Consider the following 21,251-nt stretch of genomic DNA (forward strand, 5'->3'; position numbering starts at 1 on the left):
TGCTGGAATAGCAAACAATTTCTTGCAATAATTTTAAGTAGTTTTATTTTGTTAAAATGTTTACTCTTCATCCAGTTGATGCTGTTTTCCGATCGAATTTTCTATTTTTTGGGCAAAACTGTACCATTCTTCCGTAAAATTGTGTATTCCCAATACAAAAGGATACACCAGTTATCAACTTGACCATGTGTCTTGTCTTAAAAACTAATCTTTAGGATATAACTTTAAATAAATCAGAGGAACTTACCTCTCGCGCGTGGCGTTTGTTGTTCTCTGTTAGTGAAGTGCCATCCGTCAACGAAGTATTCGCATACCCGGCGTGTTTTTTAATCGTCAACATGCGGTATAATTAAAGAAACATATTTTTTAAATCGTATAAATTCGCTTACAGCGTTTTAATTGTGGCATTGATATTGCATAAACTCGCTTTAAGGCCACTATTAAATATGTCTTTTCAGCTTGTATGTTTCGTATCAATGCGAACTATAAGTCTGACCACGTCATGACATATCGTCTGTTTACGTCGGATACAGTCGATTGGTGTTTAGCGGATTTTATTGAGTAACGGATAGCTTAAACGTTTATTGCAAAATACTTTCATTTATGTTAAGATTTATAGTTTTCTATTAATTGAATACAATAAGCCTATCATTGTTAAGTCGATTCATGTTTTTGTTGATGTGTGTCAATGTTTACAACTGTTTCTTTTTTCGAAAGCAAAACAAGGTCACGTTATGTACGCACCGTTTTTGTGACGACAGGAAAAGTGCGGACGAATGGTTTCTTGAATTTTGCAGATTTTGTTTGGTAAACATAATGTTCGTTGATGTAATATTTTAGTATTATGTGTCCTTTACAAAAGTAAGAATGCTCAGAAACCAATTTGATGCGTACCATATAAAATAAGCATGAAAGCTGCAACTCGGGATTTAGTGAATAACGGACATGTGGTGACCCATATTCAGGAATGTGGGGATTGTCTCAAAATAAATATAAACTCAATTGAAGCTGTCCATGTGGTAAGCGTGTGGCTATGATATTAATAAGTTTTTAATGTGGCTATGATATTAATAAGTTTTTAATGAAAAACAATCAAATTATAACGAAAAATCGATTTCTCTGAAAATATATTTTCCGCTATCAAATCTATATATAGATTCAACTCAAAATGACCCGAATATAGGGTGCATCGCTTTGAACAGCAATTACTTCATCAATTGTGCAGCGATTTCCATGAATTTGGTCTTATTAAACGCAGAAATAAATTTCCTTTCTGGAAATGTACATATATTGCAATTATTTTTTACAAATGCTGTGTCAAATTTCAATAAATAACACAATACACATGTAATCCGATAAAGACCTAAGCGATCCGGTAATGGCTGAATCAGTGTACCATGAAATTCGCGCTGTAAACAAATAATATTTTTCGGAAATTTAAAACCGCTGGGATGTTTTAATAGGAAAGACATGTGTCTATCTAGGTTTAATGGTTTAATTACTGAATGCATGGTGTTTACGTTAAAATGAGACTCGAAGTCCTTAGCTATCCGTTATACACCAATCGACTGTATAAAGTCGTATTTCACATAAAGTTACGAAAATGCGCAAAAATTAGGTTGTTATACAATAAATTTGAAAGTGCTTACATCTACTAACTCGAAATATTGAAAAAAATCAGAAATCTCGTGTAAGCAGTTTGTTTTTCACGGATGTAGTATTAATAATGTCAACGTGTCCGTAAATAATGTGAAACGTGACGATGACGTCGCATTGTACAACAATATTGACTTATTTTAATAATAACAATAACAATTTTCCAGAACAGTAAATTTATAAATATAATACTAATAATGTTGACTAAACATACTTCATGTTTAACACTAAAATAATGTGTCCACAAAGTCGATAAGATTAATTAACACCAAATCATTCTTTCACTCGTTTCTTAACATCCAGCCATATTCCATTTTCCGTTCTCATGACTACTGCAAGCTTCTTTCTAATGGTCTGCCCTTCCTTAACTTTGAATGTGTACCTGAAGTGGATTTACATATACTGATTATATGTACAGCAAATTATTGCCTATGCAATCTAATCGAATTACATGAACAGCAAAGTATTGCCTACGCCATCTAAATAAGTGATACATGAACGTCGGTTCTTGAAGCTTGATGGGTATCCGCCTTAGTAACCAACACGCAATTATATAAATACACAAATACATAAATACAAAATTATCGAATAGTAACACTGATCAATTATGGATTTATAAGAATAACCGTTTATGAATTACTGACGTATTTTCATGTAAGACTATAACAGGGTGCAGGATCACGTGACTTTTTGGGGTTCCATCTTTTAACTTTAATGGATTTTAACACGACGGTAAGTGGTTCTTTACTTCAAATAACTTTTTTAACAAGTTTTCTTAAGCATTTGAACTAGTGTATAAACGACAGGCTGTTATGCTTCTTATAATAATGTGAAATACATCAGAATTACTTTATTTAATGGGCATGTGTTCTTGTTAAAAAATTTCATTTTTACTGCATTCATCGCACACGGTTATATTTCACGCAACGTCACCGATTTTAGATGTATTCAAGGATTTATTCTTATACCTTAATATATCGGAACGAACTGCAAGAAAAACTGTCTTTTATGCACTATAGTTTTTTTCATAAATGTATTTTAATAACTTGAGATATTTGCAAAAATAAAGTTCTTAACGGTCTGATAACATTCTGTCCAGCCCGTGTGTAAACCCCTGAAAACCCCGTTTTTTGTTCTGCACCCTGTGTACACATGGATAACGATAAACACACATTTACCCGGAATCCAGTTTGACAGTGAACATTCTTAAACAACAGTACTAAAGAAAGCATTCAACATTAACTGAAATAGTAAGTCTTTCATCAGACCAAACATTTATAATGTGCGTGACGTTATGAAATCACATATTTATAAACAGCAACTATTACCTGTTTATAAGTCGGGATAGCACAATTTTTAGTTCGTTCATGGCAAAGATTTGTCCGATGCAGTTCCTAAAAGATACAAACAGCTTTGTCATACTACATATAGGCTGTGGCTTATTGTACCGGTATAATATAAAATATGGTAGATCTATTATTAATTATAACGGATACGACATTATGTGTGTTGTGGAATAATTGCCATGTTTGAAAGTCACATTTTTATTTTACTGACAAATCGTACTATATTTACTGTACATATTTAAAGTTTTAATCACGAAATAATCATTTAATAAAACATTTAGTTTTTGATATTATGCGAATAGTATTCGTTAAAAAAAAGCACACTATACTAGAGCGTTACACATTTAAACAGATATATCAATAGAACTAACCTTTGCCCGGCACTGAATGGCAGGAAGGCATACGGGTCCATCTGTCGCGCAGTCTCCGGTTCGAATCTCTCTGGTTTGTATTCGTCATAGTCCTCACCCCAGACCGTGGCGTTGTGATGCAAGTTGTAGATATCCAGGGCTACATGGGTACCTAGGGTTGAGTGGCAGGCATTCAGTCAAAATAGCGCCATTCAAAGAAATAAATCATTTGGCCTTTTTTTTTCAGTGCATATTTGCATTATTAACTTAGTATGAGCGGAGTTTTCAGAGAGCAAAAACACATCAATGGTTGAATTATCGAGAAAAAACAGGCCTAAACCTGTTTATGAAGCCTCGAATTTCTCATAAACGCATGTCAAATTACACATAAAAAAATGACCAAAATAAATAATACGGCAGGTTATGCATACTTGCAGAGTAAAATGTGCTCTACCATCAGACATGCACAATACATGTGTATGATTTATATAGCAAGAAAAGTAATTAAACAATCAATAATGTATCTATTGAATACCATGTTAATTACAATGTATATAGCTCGACATAAAAAGTCTTTCAAATTCGCAGTTCTATTAATCGGTAATAAAGCAAAATAAACCCCGACTAAAGAAAACAGTGTCCTTTTGTAATTTTGAAACACAGTTTTGCTTCTTTGTACACTACAACGTTATCCTTCCCATGATTCGTTCTGTGTCGTAATTCGTTCTGTGTCGTAAAACAGACTGATTTAACTGCAGACATTGCTCGTATTAAATCTTATGAAACGGTTTATCTGTTCAATGTCAGTAATGTGTTCCTCTTCAAATGTGACGCAATCCGTCATTCACCAAACGGATTCCAACAACAGCCAGCTTAACCTTTACCCATTCTAGTGTGCCAAATATCAAGAAAATATTTGACAAATTGAGTAAGTAATCACTGGAATGTGATAATTTTCATTGTGACCGCCCTCACCACTACCATAAGGAATTCGAAATTTCAGCCGTGCTCTGTGTAATCCGCGCAGGCTAATCAGGGACGACACTTTTCGCTTTTATGGTATTGTTTGTTTACAGAAAGATTAGCATAAATCCAGTTTAGGCGAATAGTGTAGTCCCTGAGACAACATCTGGGACGACACTTTACGCACATGAATTAAACCCCATTTTCATAGAGCACGGCTCTAATATAGACAACTTTGCACAAATCCTAACAAAAAATCTAAAATTAATCCATACAGGTATTTCAGCGGTTTAAACTGTCCCAGCTTGTATATATATATATATATATGCGCAATTGATCACTGTCTCTATATGAGAGATAAACATTTGGTGACAATAAATCCTCTCCTGCGCTTTGTTCTGCAGTTTAATTACTGATCATGGTGTATGTACCTTCGGGAATGTGGTATCCCTCTAATGTAACGGCCTCAGTCATTTGTCTTTGTATGAAGAACACAGGGCAGAACAGACGGAGCCCCTCTTTGATACACTGGGTGAGGTACTCCATCTTTGACAGGTCTTGACTGTGGCGGTAAAGAATTGTGAATTTAATCGTTGCGTGAGAGACGGGCACACCGCAAAATGAGGCCTTTAATTTCATGATATGCGATGATTAAGGGAGAAATACGTCCAGTCAATGATTCCCCAGACAATATCACTCCTGCTCGAGTGACATGATTAGGTTTGATTCATTCACCATGGCTTGGTTCGGACATTAATATGATTTTTGTTTTATTATCATCGTCAGTGTTTAATAAAATGTTCGAAAAATAAACATTTAATACATGACGTACTAATGCACTTTTATTCGCATGAAAGCAATTATCTACATGTTATTAATCACATGACGCAATATTCATTACGTCATCAGAATAAACAAAATGTGAGCAAAGAACATTTACAGTACACATTCTGCATACACTAGCATGCAATACAAAATGTTATCAGTGTGCTATCATTTCATAAGTGGATATAAGTCACCAATAGTTTCACTTTGTCACTCATGAAAAAGTAAACAAAGAAAATGCTTTATTAAATCATGTAAAACTTATTACACTCGACAATTTATATATCGTCTCTATTGCAAGAAGTCTAGAAACCATACATTTACAGACATATAGAGACCCGTATCCAGTTTAAATTGGTTGATTGTAACACAATTATTTAAGGCGAACTCCGTCAATATTAAAGTATTGGATCATGTATACACGTTAACATTGCATATTGCAATTGCTTAAATTTACAAATATACTGCTTAAAAAGGGTTATATTTTCGCAGCCCAAATTGGTTCAAAAACATTGGGTAATCTCTTCATTCAATCCAAAGCCTATTCTGATCATACGGTCTTTCGTTACTTTTATTTACAAGATTTTTCAAAATACATATATCTGACAAGTTGAATTTTAGCTCGGTATGCACAAGTATTTGCTAGTAATTCTAGGTATAATACATATAATAGGTCGTATTATCTACCCACTATTGTATGACGTCATTGTCCCTGTCCTGGAAAATGGAGTCGATTTCCTGACGACATTTCTCCTGTATTTCCGGATGATTCGCAAGTGCGTATAGAATAAAACTGAGCGCCGATGTGGTCGTGTCGTGACCTAGAAACCGACACAAGAATCAACGCATCAATCGTTAAGTTTAAGGCGTGTTCTTCTTTTAAAATATTAACCAGTAGCAAATCATGAAGCGTGTATTCCATGGGTGATTTGAATGAATCTATGAACAAGCGTCTAAATCCAAATTATATGTAAAATTTCCACGTAACCAAATAGCAAGTTTCGTGCGTTGAAGTTTGTTCTGTAATGTTAAATTATAGTCGTACATAGGCATTCTTTGAATAACTACCACATTTTAAAGAGCAATATTTTCTCAATCAAAAGGTTTACCATTCTATATACTAGTTTACATTTACCATTATACAGAACTATATCTGAATTGTGAATAATTCATGTGGTTATTTAATACTCATCAAATAAACGGATCGTATATGTATGTACATTTAACAACTCTATTTGTATGTAACGGTATGTAAATAATTACAAATAAAATATGTGTACACGAATATCATTTGACGGAGTTTAATGCGCGTGTGTGTAGGTTTTGTTAGTAAGATGTCATTTAAAACAAAACTTTGCAAGCTTTAATGTTTTAAACAATGTGGTCATTGGAGCTTAAATTTCAAAACGATGTAAATTATAAGTTAACGTGGCACTTAATATTAACCTTCAAACAGGAAAGTGTCCACCTCGTCCCTGACCTCGTTGAATGTGAGACCACGCCCATCTTCGTCCCGAGCCTGCAATATGATGTCTAGGAAGTCCAGGCCCTCGCTTGTCTGTCCGTCTGTACGCTGCTTCTGGTATAAACAAGAGGCATGATACTGTATAACTAAATACAGCCAAAACGGTAAGAAATATTGTAAAATGTCATTCGTTTGGTTTAGATATTACAACTTTCGCATGTTGTATTTACATGTATGTCGCTAATTGTGGATTATATGACTAATGAATGTTCTTACACTCTTTGTATTTTATTTCATATTCATTGTTTGAAATGTGACTTTAATTACTGTCGCTATGCTCCTAGAAATACCAGTTATTGTTTCAAAGTTATTTTAGTTACACAGTAAACATTTACCGGAATTTGCTGTATCTCGGATGACACAAGTCATGAGTAACAGCCTTTTATAATCCCTTAGAAATCACATATCATTGGGCTTTAAAGGGATAAGTGATTTGACCTTATAGTTGATTCAAAGTTGAGGAGATCAAAAACTAAGAAATATATCATCACTTACCATTGTCTCAAGGCGTTTCTTTATCATAGCTTCCGAAACATCGTGCACGAGGTCGCATTGTCTCGTGAAATCCCTGCCGTCTCGCGTGAAGTTAAAGTAGATGAAGTCAAATGCTTGCAAAACGTTACTGAAACAAAACAAATAAAAAAGTATGTTTTCATAAATTTGCAACGCATTTTTCTGTATTATTGCATAGATCTTCCTGCCTGTGTCTGTATTTTGTTCATATAATGCATCACCTTTGTTTGTATGTCGTCATAAAATGCAACGCTTTTGTCTGTATGTTTGCATAGATCTCTGAATGTGTGAGCATGTTTCCATAAACAGTACTGCCTTTGTCTGTATGTCTTTATATATCGCGCTACCTTACTGTGTATGCCCTCATAGATCGCGAACTTTATGTATTTATGTCTTCATAGATCGCGAAGTTTTTTTCTGTGTGTCTTTAAAGATATCACCGCCTTAATATGTAAGTCTTTATAGATCACGCCGCCTTTGTTAACATGTCGTTCGTTGCATGCTTAAGCTTAACGTCATCGAATTAGCTTGTTATGTGGTTTTATGAATCAAAAATATATTTCGCAAATGAAATATACAATGCCTTATGAAACATTAAAAATCAAATACTACTCACATGGACCTTTTGATCCAAAGATCAGTGAGCCTGCCTACTGCGTGTACATACGGATTATTCTCCCTGTAAACAAAGAAAAAAACGTATCCTCAACAATAACGAAAAAATCAATATAGAAATACAGGAAATAGCAACGGTTTCGACATAAACAAACGTGAATGAACATCTGTCAATATATTAGGTGTTACGTACGTTAACAATTTGTCAATGCGATTCTTTTAAATTGGACAAAAACCTCAAAATAAACCAACGTTGGTGGCATGCATGTGTGTATCATTTATTATTATTTAATGCGACAGCATACTCCAGTAGTTTTAAGTCATTGCTGACAAATTTTTGCGGGTTGCAGTTTTGAACATAACTTACCAAAGTTGAAAGTTTAAAAACAACTCTCACAAAATACAAGAGATAAACACTTAAGCTTTTTGACAGATTGAACTAGAATCTCACCTCATAAAGCAATTTTAACTCAAGATAAATGTTAGATACACACACGACTTCTGTTGATTCAGTTTTAATATGAAAGATTTAAAGAACAAAACAAATTAATTAAATGTTAGATACACACACGTCTTCTGTTAATTCAGTTTTAATATGAAATGTTTAAAGAACAAAACAATTTATGTTAAAGTGATCATCGTCAACGTCTCTAGCTGGAAGATACTTATCGTAAACGTTTATATGGAAAACAAACTGATAAATTCACTCCTAACTTAAGATTATCGTGCGATTTTATGGGTGGGGTCATACATTATTACAAATCCTTCCCTCTAGCCGGAAGATTAAGACTATAAACGTGTATTTTCAACATTTCTTTCTATTTCTAAGTTTCTAAGTTTATCGTATAAAAAGCAGGTAAGAAAATAAATATAAAATCTTAAAGAGCAAACAATTTGTTAACTTAAATTAAGATTATGATAAAACAAGAGATGTTTTCGTCAGAAACACAATGCCCCCTATTGCGCCGCTTTGAAAAAATACAAAATAAATTGACCTTTGACCTTGAAGGATGACCTTGATCTTGAACTTCCACCACTCAAAATGTGCAGCTTTATGAGAACGCCGCTTTGAATAATTTGTTAGACCTTTGACCTTGAAGGATGACCTTGACCTTGAAGGATGACCTTGACCTTGAACTTCCACCACTTAAAATGTGCAGCTTCATGATTACGCCGCTTTGAAAAAAAATAAAAAATTTTACCTTTGACCTTGAAGGATGACCTTGACCTTGAAGGATTACCCTGACCTTGAACTTCCACCACTCAAAATGTGCAGCTTCATGAGAACGCCGCTTTGATTTATTTTTTTTTACCTTTGACCTTGAAGGATGACCTTGACCTTGAACTTCCACCACTCAAAATGTGCAGCTTCATGAGATACACATTCATGCCAAATACCAAGTTGCTATCTTCAATATTGAAAAAGTTATGGCCAATGTTAAAGTTTTCGGACGGACAGACGCCATTAATTTGACATTTGACCTTGAAGGATGACCTTGACCTTTTACCACTAAACATGTGCAGCTCCATGAGATACACATGCATGCCAAATATCAAGTTGCTATCTTCAATAGTGAAAAAGTTATGGCCAATTTTAAAGTTTTTTTCGGACGGACGGACAGACTTACTGACATACTGACGCACTGACACACTGACATACTGACGGACAGTTCAACTGCTATATGCCACCCTACCGGGGGCATAAAAATTGATGTGACATGAACCTAGATCCTACCCTTCTGTCTGGCAGTTGGTCTCCCGGGAAAAAGCGCATCTCGAGATGATGTCTAGGGAACATAGGCCCAGATGTCTGAACACCTCGAATGACTGACCGGATGTAGCGAAACATTCCATCTTGCTCTGAAGTAGATATCATCGACATATTGTTTTTATTAGGATACTGGTGTGTGTTTCGGAAATGAATGATATAGTCTCATGCCAACAGTGGATCTTAAATGCCTATTTAAGCAAGATGTGCAATGTTCTGGTAAATATGCACTATTAGTTATATTTACCAGCATTCAAGGGACCAAATATTATGATTTCACAATCTGACGAATTACAATAAGTCAACCTCTCTTACACGTATGCGCATCAACGGCATGCTTTTTCCCCTGCGCGGAAGTTACCAGATTTTATATTAACAAAATACGCTATATCCAACAGGATCAGGAACGTAAACGCTGCAAAATGTTTGAGCAAGGGATTATCCGGGTCTCAACAACTTGGAAAATCCCATCGAACCCCATGTACAAAAAAGGTTGACCGATTGTAGGTACCGATGAAACTTACATTCAAATAATACCTGGTGACACGTAGTGTGATTATGAAAGGGTTTAAGATGTATCAGCCTTTACTTTACATGAGATCAGTTCTAGACGCATTCCTGATTTACAGTAATTCTAACGCGAGTGAGTGCAGCGAATTGTGTTAATATTTTAATTTTAAAGGACTAAAGCCTACGTATTTCAACCCACCATCAGTACATCCGTACACGCATTCTGCTTGCTGAGATAGGACTTGAGCATGTCAAAGTGGAAGGCGGGAGTTAGCAGACGTCGGTTTCGCGCCCATTTGTCCCCATTGGCAATCAGGAGGCCCTCGCCCAGCCATTTTATCCCCAGCATGTACGCCGTACCAGGGCCGCGGGGTTTCTTGGCTACATGCGCTGAAATAATAAGATATGCACATTAAAGGCAGATGAATGCACATATTCGTGTTTTTTTACAAAACTGGAATTAATGTTTTATTTTAAATCCCATAACAAACATAAAATGATATAATTAAAAGGAAACCATAATCTATTGAAAATCTAACACGTTACCGCTGGGTCATTCAAGACGAATTGAAATCTTTGCTTGTGTATTTGAAACAATTTGTTAAGAATTAACGTATTTTCCATAATATAGCATTCGGTTAATATCAATTTGTCTATAAAGGAGCCGATGCAGTTTTATTTCTTTTAGCACCAATAGTTATTTCGCTTGTTATAATATAATTCATTAATTTTTTTAAACGAAGGCAATCTTCCTTGTTTCAAATATCATATTGCCAAAGCGCGAACAATTACCTTTAAGAAACATAAACGCATAATTGTAAATATATCGTTGTTTATCGATTATTTAACACCGACTTGGAGTTCTAATGCTTAGGACAACACCATGGGAGCCCGATTTAAGTACTATTCACGCATAAGAACCTCATAGAGTTGTTATGTAGCCGATAAATAAAGATTTCCCATACGTGATTAAAAACAAAACATTAGTCAATTAAAAGATGCTGAAAGTGTATCTTTTCAGAAGTGGGAGGATATATGTCGATTCAATGTTTCATATTCTTAGAATTATGGAGAGGGAAAAAAAACACTCACAAGCAATACTGACAAAGTTTAAAATAATCGACAAAAATAACTCTAAGAACAGAGAAGTCAGCTTTTGCGAGCTTTGTTTATTTGCATTTAGAAACGCCCGTTTTGCATTTATCACCAAACATATGTCCATACACCTGCGCGGAGACACTGAAAGTCGTTTTTATTGTCAACCTTTCGATATTTAACATGTATAAATTATTTAAATAAAATCTACAGAAATTTTAACAATTGCTATAAGCATCTTCGTGTTTCTCTTTGCGTTTTTGCGAGTAATATTGCAACGCTATTTATGTAATCCATTTTGAGATCAGCTGATATAATTTTTCGATAAATATATCATCTTAATACAGGGTTAATTTTATTCATTTCAAATTGTGTGTGATGATTCCATGTACATTCTGAATATATTGCTACGTGCATGCGTGAGCGGTCTTATAATAAAAATATGTTATAAATTGATTTTGAAATTAAAAGCACATTTTTATCTAATGTATATCTGCTGCTCCGAGAATAAAGCTTATTTCCGACCGAGTTTATATGTATATTCATGACAGCTATAAAATTTAAATATTTGAAATAGTAACCACAAGTTAAGTACGTTCACTTGTAAGATACTTATATTATCCAAACGTTATTTTACCATAATTGCCATGAAATAATCCTACGTAAAGATCAAAGATTCAACTAAAACGTTAGTTTAATGAATAACCTTAAAACTGCGTTAACTTGTTAACATATTTTAAATAGTTTAAAGTGCTTAATTTTTCATACCGGAAGCACGCAGGATAATCTTCACAGTATCCGGATGATGCACTATCAGTATACAGCGCAGACGACCGAACCAGAGCGCGTGCAGACGTGGGAAAGGGCGTGTGTAGCTGAACTGGAACTGAATACCGTCCTCGCCCGGACCTGGGTGCTGTTAAATAACCATACATGCGATTGATGATACTCGAATGTTTTACAGTAAAATCGTGGTTTATGTCATATCCGTCTCCCGTGAAGACCCTAAAATCAACGATATATTGCGATATAAGATTGAACTAGTATTCAATTCCATACAAACAAATAACTAAAACAGAACATTCGTAGGCAATACTAGTATACAGTTACACATAACCATCTGCTTTTTTTCAACTTACGAAGAAACTTTTAAAAACTATTTGAAATAGCACTGAAGTGTGTACTCAGGGTGTACTCAGAACCACATGACTGTGTGGGTTCCCAATTAAACGTTAATGGACGTAAACACACCGGTAAGTGGTGCCATTTTTTCAAATAACTTTGAAAACATTTTTTTTAAGAATTACAACTAGTGTATAGAAGACAGATTTTATGCTGCTTATGGCAATGTGAAATACGTAAGCGTTTCTTTATTTACTAAGACTGTGTTCTTGTTAAAAAATATCCTCGTGTACAGTACGGTTATGCTTCACGAAACGTGATTTTTTTCAGATTTCAAATTGCAAGAAAAACTGTCTTTTATGCACATGTATTTCAATAACTTGAGATATTAAAAAAATAAAGTTATTAACTGTGTGTTTACATTCTGTCCAGCCCGTGTGTAAACCCCTGTAAACCCCGTTTATTCTGCACCCTGTACTAGGAGAACAGTTATGTCATATGTGACAAACGTAGTTCAATACCAAGGACACCCCGTTCGCTATTAAGTAACGCGAGCTTTCGTGATCTCATTAGCGAAAAGGGTAGCTCCAGACCAGGATGTTCGTATGCGCAGGACGATCCGATGCTGCTCTTGTCGAATAAGACATGAAGTGTATTTTCGCATGACGCGTCTCAATAATGATAACATAAAAGACGCCCACTGACTGAAGAAGTGTAAATGTATTTGTTTAATGAATGTGCCATCGTCGCTAAAATAAATATTTTATTCAATCTTATTTAACCGCTTTCTAAGGTAAACAGAGTCAATGTTTTCACTAAAGATTATGTAATTCTTAAACAGTTAAAACAGGAACCGTCGAAGTGAAAATGTGTATGAAACAAGCTCGTTCGAACATACTTTGTGCATGTGACCAAAGAACCAGTGGGTGTCTCTGTCACTTGGTAACTTGTCGTAGACCGCCAGCCATTTCCTGTACCGTCTGTACCATAACACGAGCTGGTACACACACAGGGCGACCAGACCGACCAGTAGGGACGTCGACACGCTCGGACTATTCACAGGTAGAAGTTCGAACATGGAGGACAATCTGTTGATATATGACAGGTGAAAATCACGCTTACAACAGACTTAAATAGAAATATCATGAACATGTTGTTGTGTTTTTGTTTTTACAGTTTTCTACATTTTGAACATGAATGTACGTGCATTTCTTCCAAACGAGCTAATGTAACTAGTGTGATTACAAGCATGAAGCCGTGCGTCGTTCTTACATAGCTATTTTGTAGGAAAGATTGTGCGAATTACGCTAAACTTTACAGGTTGAAGTCAGACATATATCAATGATAAATAAAAAAAAGGCATTCCAATTGTGACTTACTGTGGAATCATAACGTAAATTTACTCAGTTAACATAAGACATCTGTATTTCGAAATTCTGAAAAAAACATGTTGTTGAAAGATATATGTTATACTGGCATGTAACCGAATGCGGGAATTCGAAGTCTACATGACGGCAACCGGATCTGTCAAAAAGGACGCTAAGGTGCGTGTCGCAATACTTCTGTACTGTGCAGGACCAAATATCCTTGATTTATATGACCAGGCAACGTGGGAAGACCCGGATCACAAAAACGATCCCGTCAAGGCCCTACAAATGATAGAAATCTATTGTAACCCCCGTAAAAATGAAGTTCTTGAATCGCACAGATTCTGGTCAACGCCTGTCCAAGAGCCATTTGACAATTTCTTAACATAGTTAAGAAAACGAGCCTCAACCTGCAACTTCAAGGACACTGACAGAATGATCCGTGATAAGATAGTATTTACCACATCAGGTAAATTACAAGAACTATTATTAACTGAAGACGAGCTTAATTTAAACAAAGCGGTCAAATTATGTCGAGCATATGAACAATCATTGAAACATGTCCAGGAAATAATAGACAAAGATGTTAACAAAGTACAGCAAAGTACAGCCAGACAAAAAAAAAGAACACTGTGCGAAGCAAAACAAGCTACCAACCAAAGCCGCAATCGGGAGGCGGAAAACTACAACGGGCGAGGCATGGTATGGTATTACGCAAGAGGGGGTTAGAGGGTTAGGGTTAGGGTTTGGGTTAGTGTTAGGGGTCGGGTTAGGGTTTGGGTTAGCCTAAACCTAACCCCTAATCCTAACCCTTACCCTAACCCTTTTTGGGGGTTATCAACCCTGACCATGCCTCGTCCGTTGTAGTTTTCCGCCTCCCCAATCACAGCCGTGTGATTACTGCGGTAAACTCCATGCACCGAAAAAGGAAGAATGCCCTGCATGGGGTAAGAAATGTTCCAAATGCGGACACATGAATCATTTCCAAGCTAAATGCAGACCTAACGTTCACATGGTCCAAGACGAAAATGATGAACTTGAAAGTGATGAATTCTGGTTAGCACAATTTGACTCTAGAACCCGAGTAATAGCTACAATGGTAGTAAATGACTGTAATGTGAAATTTAAAGTCGACACAGGTGCTGAGATCAACACGATTAACCAGAAATATGTGAGAAAATCACAGGTCAAAGGAAACGCGTCTACACTAAGAATGTGGAACAAAACAAAGATGAAACCACTTGGTGAAGTGACACTTCCTGTAAAAAATCCAAAAACTGACAACATTTATGATGTCAGATTCATCGTTGTCCCGAACGACTTCCAGAACCTGTTAGGATTGAAAACGGTGCAAGAAATGAACCTTATAAACATTAACACAAATGCCTTTGTGGGGAAAGTTGAAAAAGATCTTGGTGATCTAGGTGAAGCTAAGCTCTACGTAGAAGTTGTTTTGCCAGCACGAAAGATACCAATCGCCATCCGAGCCAAGTGAAACACGAACTTGACAAGCTTGTAGAAAGAGGTATTCTTGTTCCAGTCGAAGAGCCTACTGAATGGGTGAACCAGATGGCCGTGGTACGAAAATCTTCAGGGAGCCTGCGTATCTGCTTAGACCACCAACCTCTAAACAAAGTGCTGAAAAGACAGCGGTACAGATTTACCACATTTGATGATGTCTTGCCAAATCTCAACCAGGCAAAGTTGTTCACCAAAATGGATGTCAAAGAAGCATTCTGGCATGTGCAATTAGATGAAGAGTCGAGCAAGCTCACAACGATGATAACCCCTTTTGGACGATTCCGATGGTCAAGATTACCATTTGGGCTATGTGTATCAAGTGAGATCTTTGCAAGAAAGCTAAACGAAGCTTTGAATGGTCTCGAAGGCATTTTTGTGATCGCAGATGATATCATCGTCGTTGGCTGCGGTGAAACAGAACAATCCGCAAAGTCGGACAATGACCGCAAACTGAAATCACTTGCAAAACGATGCTCAAAACAGAACATTATTCTGAATGAAGAAAAGACAAAGGTCGGAAAAGAAGTGATCTTTCATGGACACAGAATAACAGACAAAGGTGTTTTGCCCGATAAGAACAAAGTGAAAGCCATCCAAAACATGCCGAAGCCGAAAAATGTTACAGAGGTTCGACAACTCTGCGGACTAGTGCAATACATGAGCAAATTTCTACCTGATCTTGCGTCGACCATGGAGCCCATTCGTCAACTAACGCGTAAAGATGTCAAGTGGGAATGGACAAATGAGTGCGACGAAAGTTTAGAAAAAGTGAAAGCACAAATCACAAGCGCCCCAGTTTTGGCGTACTTTGATCCTGAAAAAGTCGTGCTGCAAGTGGACTCATCGCAACACGGACTGGGTGCATGTCTTCTGCAGGATGGACATCCTGTGGAATTCGCCTCGCGTGCTCTAACCTCCGCTGAGCAAAAATGGGCGCAAATCGAAAAAGAAGCACTAGCAATTCTATATGGACTGACGCGATTTGACCAATACACCTTTGGAATCAAAGTAGTAGTGTAGAACGATCATAAACCATTAGAGACTATTTTGAAAAAGCCTTTGGGACAAGCGCCAAAACGACTACAAGATATAATTATGAAACCCCTGAGGTATGACATCGAGTTCCAGTATGTGAAGGGCTCAGATCTCGTGATTTCGGATGCTCTGAGTCGTGCATACCCAGAATCAAAGGAAAATGAAACTGCAGATCGGTTGGACATTCGAAATGTCAAAAATGGTGCATTCGACCATTTCCAGATGCAAGAATTCTGGAAATCAGACGCGCAACAGAAGAAGATTCGTCAATGCAAGAGCTTCAGCACTTAATAATCACTGGATGGCCGAAAAAAAGTGACATTAGTGCTGAACTCGGACAATATCACCCTCTCAGAGATACTCTCAGTGTGCAAGATGGAGTGATCTTCAAAGGTGAAGCAATAGTTATTCCAAAAAGCCTGAGAAAAGAAATGCTGCGAAGACTGCACAAAGCACATCTAGGTTATGATAGTATGGACAGAAGAGCCCGCGGAACGATCTTCTGGCCGGGTATGAGAGCAGAACTGCAAGAGTTCACGAAACAATGTGTACAGTGTGAGAACAGAAAACCTCCCCCTCAACAGGAAAAGTTGAAACAACATAGTGATGGACTACGACCTTGGGACAAGGTCGGATCGGACTTGTTCAAAATACAGAACAGGTTATTTCTCGTCGTCGTAGACTACCACTCAAGCTTCATCGAAGTGGATTTACTGACAGTGGCAACCAGTCAGCAAGTGATTGACAAAATGAAGAAACACTTTGCTAGATTCGGAATTCCCAGAGAACTGATAACTGACGGTGGACCCCAGTATATGTCCACAGAAGTCCGTAACTTTACACAGAAGTGGGGTATAAAGCATCACATCACGTCGCCCCACCACTCAGCATCAAATGGTAAAGCTGAGAGTGCTGTGAAAGCCATGAAGACACTGATCATCAAGTGCCACGAGTCGCGTACGGACCCGATGGAGGCGATCCTGGAACAACGAAACACATCTCGTGCCGACACCAAGAGGAGTCCAGCTGAGATGATGATGAATCGAAAGCTTCGCACCATGGTACCTTCGCGCGTGAAAGCAGAGCCACGTTGTGAATCGCGAGGGAATCGTAAGAAATCGGTGAAAAAATGGTTCGATCAAAAAGCGCACGATCAACCAAAAGTAAAAATCGGTCAATCAGTGTATTTCCATAAGCAGAGCAAAAAGCCCTGGCAGAAAGGCATAGTTGAAAATATCAATGGTGATCGATATATTGTGCGTAGTGAAGAAAGTGGGCTATATGCCAGAAATCGTGTTCATATCCGTCCGACAAAAGTCGAAGTGCAGATTCGCGAGCAATCTCCGCCTCGTTATAAAAATATGAATTCTGAAACTCGTAATCAAAGCGCGCCAAAGACGCATGAAACTACTCGTATGACTGCAACATCTTCAACAGGCAACACGACAGCAGCCTCTGAATCAGAACCAACAGCAGCTTCAGAATCCGGCCCGAGCAGATACAACCTAAGGCCCCGCGGAAACATTCAAAGACCCCAGTGTCTTAAGGGTTTTGTGTGAATCAATGAATAGTTTTCATATGTCTAAGACTGAAGATTAGATTTAAGGAAAGAGATTTTAGCTACCAGCTTGATAATTTGATCAGAGTTTTAAAATGTCAAGAAATGACAAACTGTTGAACATGTTTAATTCTAGTCAAGTTAGTAAAATACAAACTGTTTGAACATTATTAATTCTAGTCAAGTTTGTAAAAGTTTATATGTTAGGACTGTTCTAAGAGTGATTACTATTGTTAAGTGATCTTAGTTTTATAAGTTAAGACTATTTTTAGAGTTAAACCATTATCTTGATCATTTTAATTGATATTGTTAACGGATCTTAATAATATTTTTTTTAAAGAAAGAGGGATGTTGATAGATATATTTTATATTGGCATGTAACCGAATGTAACCGTTAGCCAGTCTAATATATGTTGTACAAGATTTATGTCCCTTTTGTACTCTTCGTAATAAAGTAATCAACACATGTCTTAACATAAATTTGCATACCTATATAAAATTTAATATACGCGGTAAGATGTAATCGTTAGTGGATTTAAGATTCATTCGTTTGCTAGATACTGCATTATAGTTAACTTGTGATAAACATAAAGTAGAATCGTACTCAGTGTAACTGTGTATGTGGGGCATATTTACGTCCATAGTTTGGGGTCAGTCCATTTTATGTTCCACTCAGATCCTTGCTTTCTAACTGACGAACTCTCCATTGAGTGTCAATCTTGGAATTATTCATGCGAACTCTGACGCGATAAATGTATTGATATATTCTTCTATCCCCCATTATTTGTTTTGTTGTAACCATATTTTCCCGAAATTGTTAAGACATATACGTCACGGTTAAATTGACAGACGAATGCCGATATGACTTCCCAGCGGGACAACCATAACCTGTTCGTCGAGGATTTCGGTAACGATCACATTGTGCATTATTATGGCACATATGTCATGTCCAGTACACTAGGAGATTTTTGACGCAATAAAATCCGTGTGACACCCCGTTTGAAAACCACCAATGCTTTGTAATGACCGCGCCATATAGATGATTCAGGCTATAAATCTCTGTATGTTTGAAATGGAAGTTCCATTATAAAAGTAGTGGTTAAGAAAAAAGTGTCTTGAGTTTTATTGTGACTTATATTCTATTACTTTAGGAAAAATATGACGTAGCGCAATAACTCGAGGTTACGTGTAAGTTCATTTGTATAAGTATCTCACTCAAAACGGAATTACACACATAATTATTATATCCTTCAAATACAGACTGGACAATACTTCCAAGTTCATTACAGTATATTTTGCTCGTTCGAAATACGACTACTTTAATGTTGGAAACATACGCTATTAAATGTTGTTGCATTTCTGTTCAGCATGCCAGAAAAGTTAATATACTCAATCAGAGCTCATTTGAAAGCAATGTCCCTTTAATATCGTTTAAGCCCGCTTATATCAATTACTAGCTACAAACACCGATCGTTTGTGTTAGAGATAGCACAAAAGATTCAAAACAACAACTATTCTCATTTGGGTAGAGAATAACGCGTTTTGTTTATTATTTGTTTTATTCGGACCAAAATTCGTAGTGTTATTATAAAAAAAAACATAAGAGATCGGTGCGAAATCTAGGACTTTCCTTGTACCTCATGTTAGTTACACCAATATTCGCATTTTCAGTACCAAAAACAAGGCTATACAAATGTGTGAAAGTAACCGGTATTTAATGTTAGCATCATAAATAGTAAACACGCGTTACGAAGAAGGTACGCACGAATAACGATATTTATTATCATACCTGCGTCTTCCAGACTAGTTCCAAATCTATTTTTAGAATTGTAAACACTACGTTTACATGTAGTTCATCGTTTGCAACTATAGGGAAACGATAAGAGAGTTAAAGGTACACTGCATTTCACAACAGCCTTAAAGTGGTAATACACCAAATAAATTCTTGAGTTTGCAAGAGTTACTTTATAGACGATTCGTATGTTTGTTGTTATAATTGATATATATTTTACTTCATTAAATAGTTTCCGTATGCGGGAAAGAATGATTTTTATTTGTTCTGTTGTTCCAAGGGCCACATCGTGTGAACTATTTGGTCACACCACGGCTTCAAACAACACAACACGCGGGTATACACACAATTAAAGTTATCATATAGGTAAATAAAATATGAGCCGTGCTCGGTGAAAGTGGGCTTAATGCATGGGCATAAATTGTCGTCCCAAATTAGACTGTGCAGTCCGCACAGGCTAATCAGGGACGACACTTTCTGCATTCACCGGATTTTTGCGAAGAAGAAGCTTTCTTAAATCAAAATATCATAAAAGCCGAAATTGTCGTTCCTGATTAGCCTGTGCGGACCTATGCATTAAACCCCCTTTTCACAGAGCACGGCCCATATTATATACATTAAGCAAACTGAACATCATTGAATCATTGACCATAACAATAATTAATACTTGTCTTTCCACCTTAAACTAAATGATTGAGTATCCACCGCTTATGTGTTATAGATAAACTGTGTTGATCTTTTTAATCATTCTTTGTTTGTTGTGTTACACTGACGATGTACGTTGTGCAAGTCATGATTAAACACACCTTCTGTTCTGTTCTATTCTATAATGTTCTAATGTGTTCTGTCCTGTCTTCTCCTATCCTCTCCTGACCTGTCCTGACATATCCTGCCATGTCCTGTCCAGTCCAGTCTTGTCCTGTCATGTTCGGTTTTGCCCTATCCTGTCCCGTTCCGACCCGTCCGGTCCCGTCCAGTCCAGCCCTGTCTTGTCCTAACCTGTCATGTTTAGTCTTGTCCAGTCCAGTCCTGTATTTTCCGGTCCTGTCCTGTCCGTTACTGTCTTGTCCTGACCTGTCCCGTTCTGTTATGTTGATATGCTACACACATATATGTATATGTTCACACTAAGGAAGCATGCTATTGTTATACTTGAAATCGTAAACTATTGTTTTTCATTGCGACATCGTCGACATATGTCGTAGTATGTACCTTGTATTTATAGTACTATTTTCACGACGGAAAAAGGCATACATGCTAACAAGCAATAATAAACATGGTTAAATAATTCGAAGGTCGCCGTGGTGAAATGGATATGGTGTCCGCCTAGCGACCCGGAGGTCACGGGTTCGATCCCCACCGTGAGAGCGTTCTGTAGATCTCCCCCAAAGACACCAAGTACTGATTCTAGGCCCAGGAAACGGACTCGAGAGCGTTTATTAAGCCTTAGGCTTTCGATGCAATTGAGCTAAATTAAATAGGTTTAAACTAAATAATTCGCCTTTTTTGACACAGTCAACATTACATTTGGAGAAACATATCAATATTTAAGAGCGAACCGCGCATTTTGGCATATTTCAGGTAAACTTCAAGTGTATTGGATACTTTTCTAGACACACGAGCTCTGTTATAGGTACAGATTTTCATTCAAAATTGTATACGTGATCATTTGACTACATTCGGCCCAAGA

The 21,251-nt window shown here is 36.8% G+C and overlaps 2 protein-coding genes across 4 annotated transcripts; one reads left to right on the forward strand and one right to left on the reverse strand.

Moving 5' to 3' along the window:
* Positions 1-1,815: 1,815 nt before the first annotated feature.
* On the reverse strand, positions 1,816-19,663 carry LOC127882193 (cytochrome P450 4F12-like). Of its 3 annotated transcripts, none has more exons than XM_052430709.1 (14): positions 19,559-19,640; positions 13,762-13,937; positions 13,187-13,376; positions 11,935-12,082; positions 10,271-10,461; positions 9,529-9,653; positions 7,795-7,857; positions 7,161-7,287; positions 6,587-6,716; positions 5,832-5,961; positions 4,747-4,877; positions 3,374-3,524; positions 2,985-3,050; positions 1,816-2,038 (listed from the first exon to the last, which is right to left on the reverse strand). In XM_052430709.1, the coding sequence occupies exons 3-14, from the start codon at positions 13,364-13,366 to the stop codon at positions 1,930-1,932; spliced, it is 1,551 nt and encodes a 516-aa protein (XP_052286669.1). In that variant the 5' UTR covers positions 13,367-13,376; positions 13,762-13,937; positions 19,559-19,640; the 3' UTR covers positions 1,816-1,929. The 3 variants fall into 3 exon arrangements, with proteins under 3 accessions (XP_052286669.1, XP_052286667.1, XP_052286668.1); XM_052430707.1 differs by having other exon boundaries at positions 6,587-6,719; XM_052430708.1 differs by lacking the exon at positions 13,762-13,937 and having other exon boundaries at positions 6,587-6,719; positions 19,559-19,663.
* Positions 15,225-17,770, forward strand: LOC127831378 (uncharacterized protein K02A2.6-like). The gene is made up of 2 exons (XM_052356364.1): positions 15,225-16,035; positions 16,434-17,770. The coding sequence occupies exons 1-2, from the start codon at positions 15,225-15,227 to the stop codon at positions 17,768-17,770; spliced, it is 2,148 nt and encodes a 715-aa protein (XP_052212324.1).
* Positions 19,664-21,251: the final 1,588 nt, after the last annotated feature.

Source organism: Dreissena polymorpha, chromosome 5 (genome assembly GCF_020536995.1).
Source record: "Dreissena polymorpha isolate Duluth1 chromosome 5, UMN_Dpol_1.0, whole genome shotgun sequence".
Taxonomy (NCBI): domain Eukaryota; kingdom Metazoa; phylum Mollusca; class Bivalvia; order Myida; family Dreissenidae; genus Dreissena; species Dreissena polymorpha.

Bases quoted from the DNA above. Each gene is read 5' to 3' on its own strand.
- LOC127882193 (XM_052430708.1), bottom strand. From the start codon at position 13,366: ATGTTCGAACTTCTACCTGTGAATAGTCCGAGCGTGTCGACGTCCCTA. The intron at 12,083-13,186 runs GTATGTTCGAAC...GTTATTTAACAG, and splicing joins TCTTTGGTCACATGCACAAA to CACCCAGGTCCGGGCGAGGA. The intron at 5,962-6,586 runs GTTAATATTAAG...GTCGGTTTCTAG, and splicing joins GGACACTTTCCTGTTTGAAG to GTCACGACACGACCACATCG.
- LOC127831378 (XM_052356364.1), top strand. From the start codon at position 15,225: ATGGCCGTGGTACGAAAATCTTCAGGGAGCCTGCGTATCTGCTTAGAC. The intron at 16,036-16,433 runs GTGCATGTCTTC...GACCATTTCCAG, and splicing joins CTCATCGCAACACGGACTGG to ATGCAAGAATTCTGGAAATC.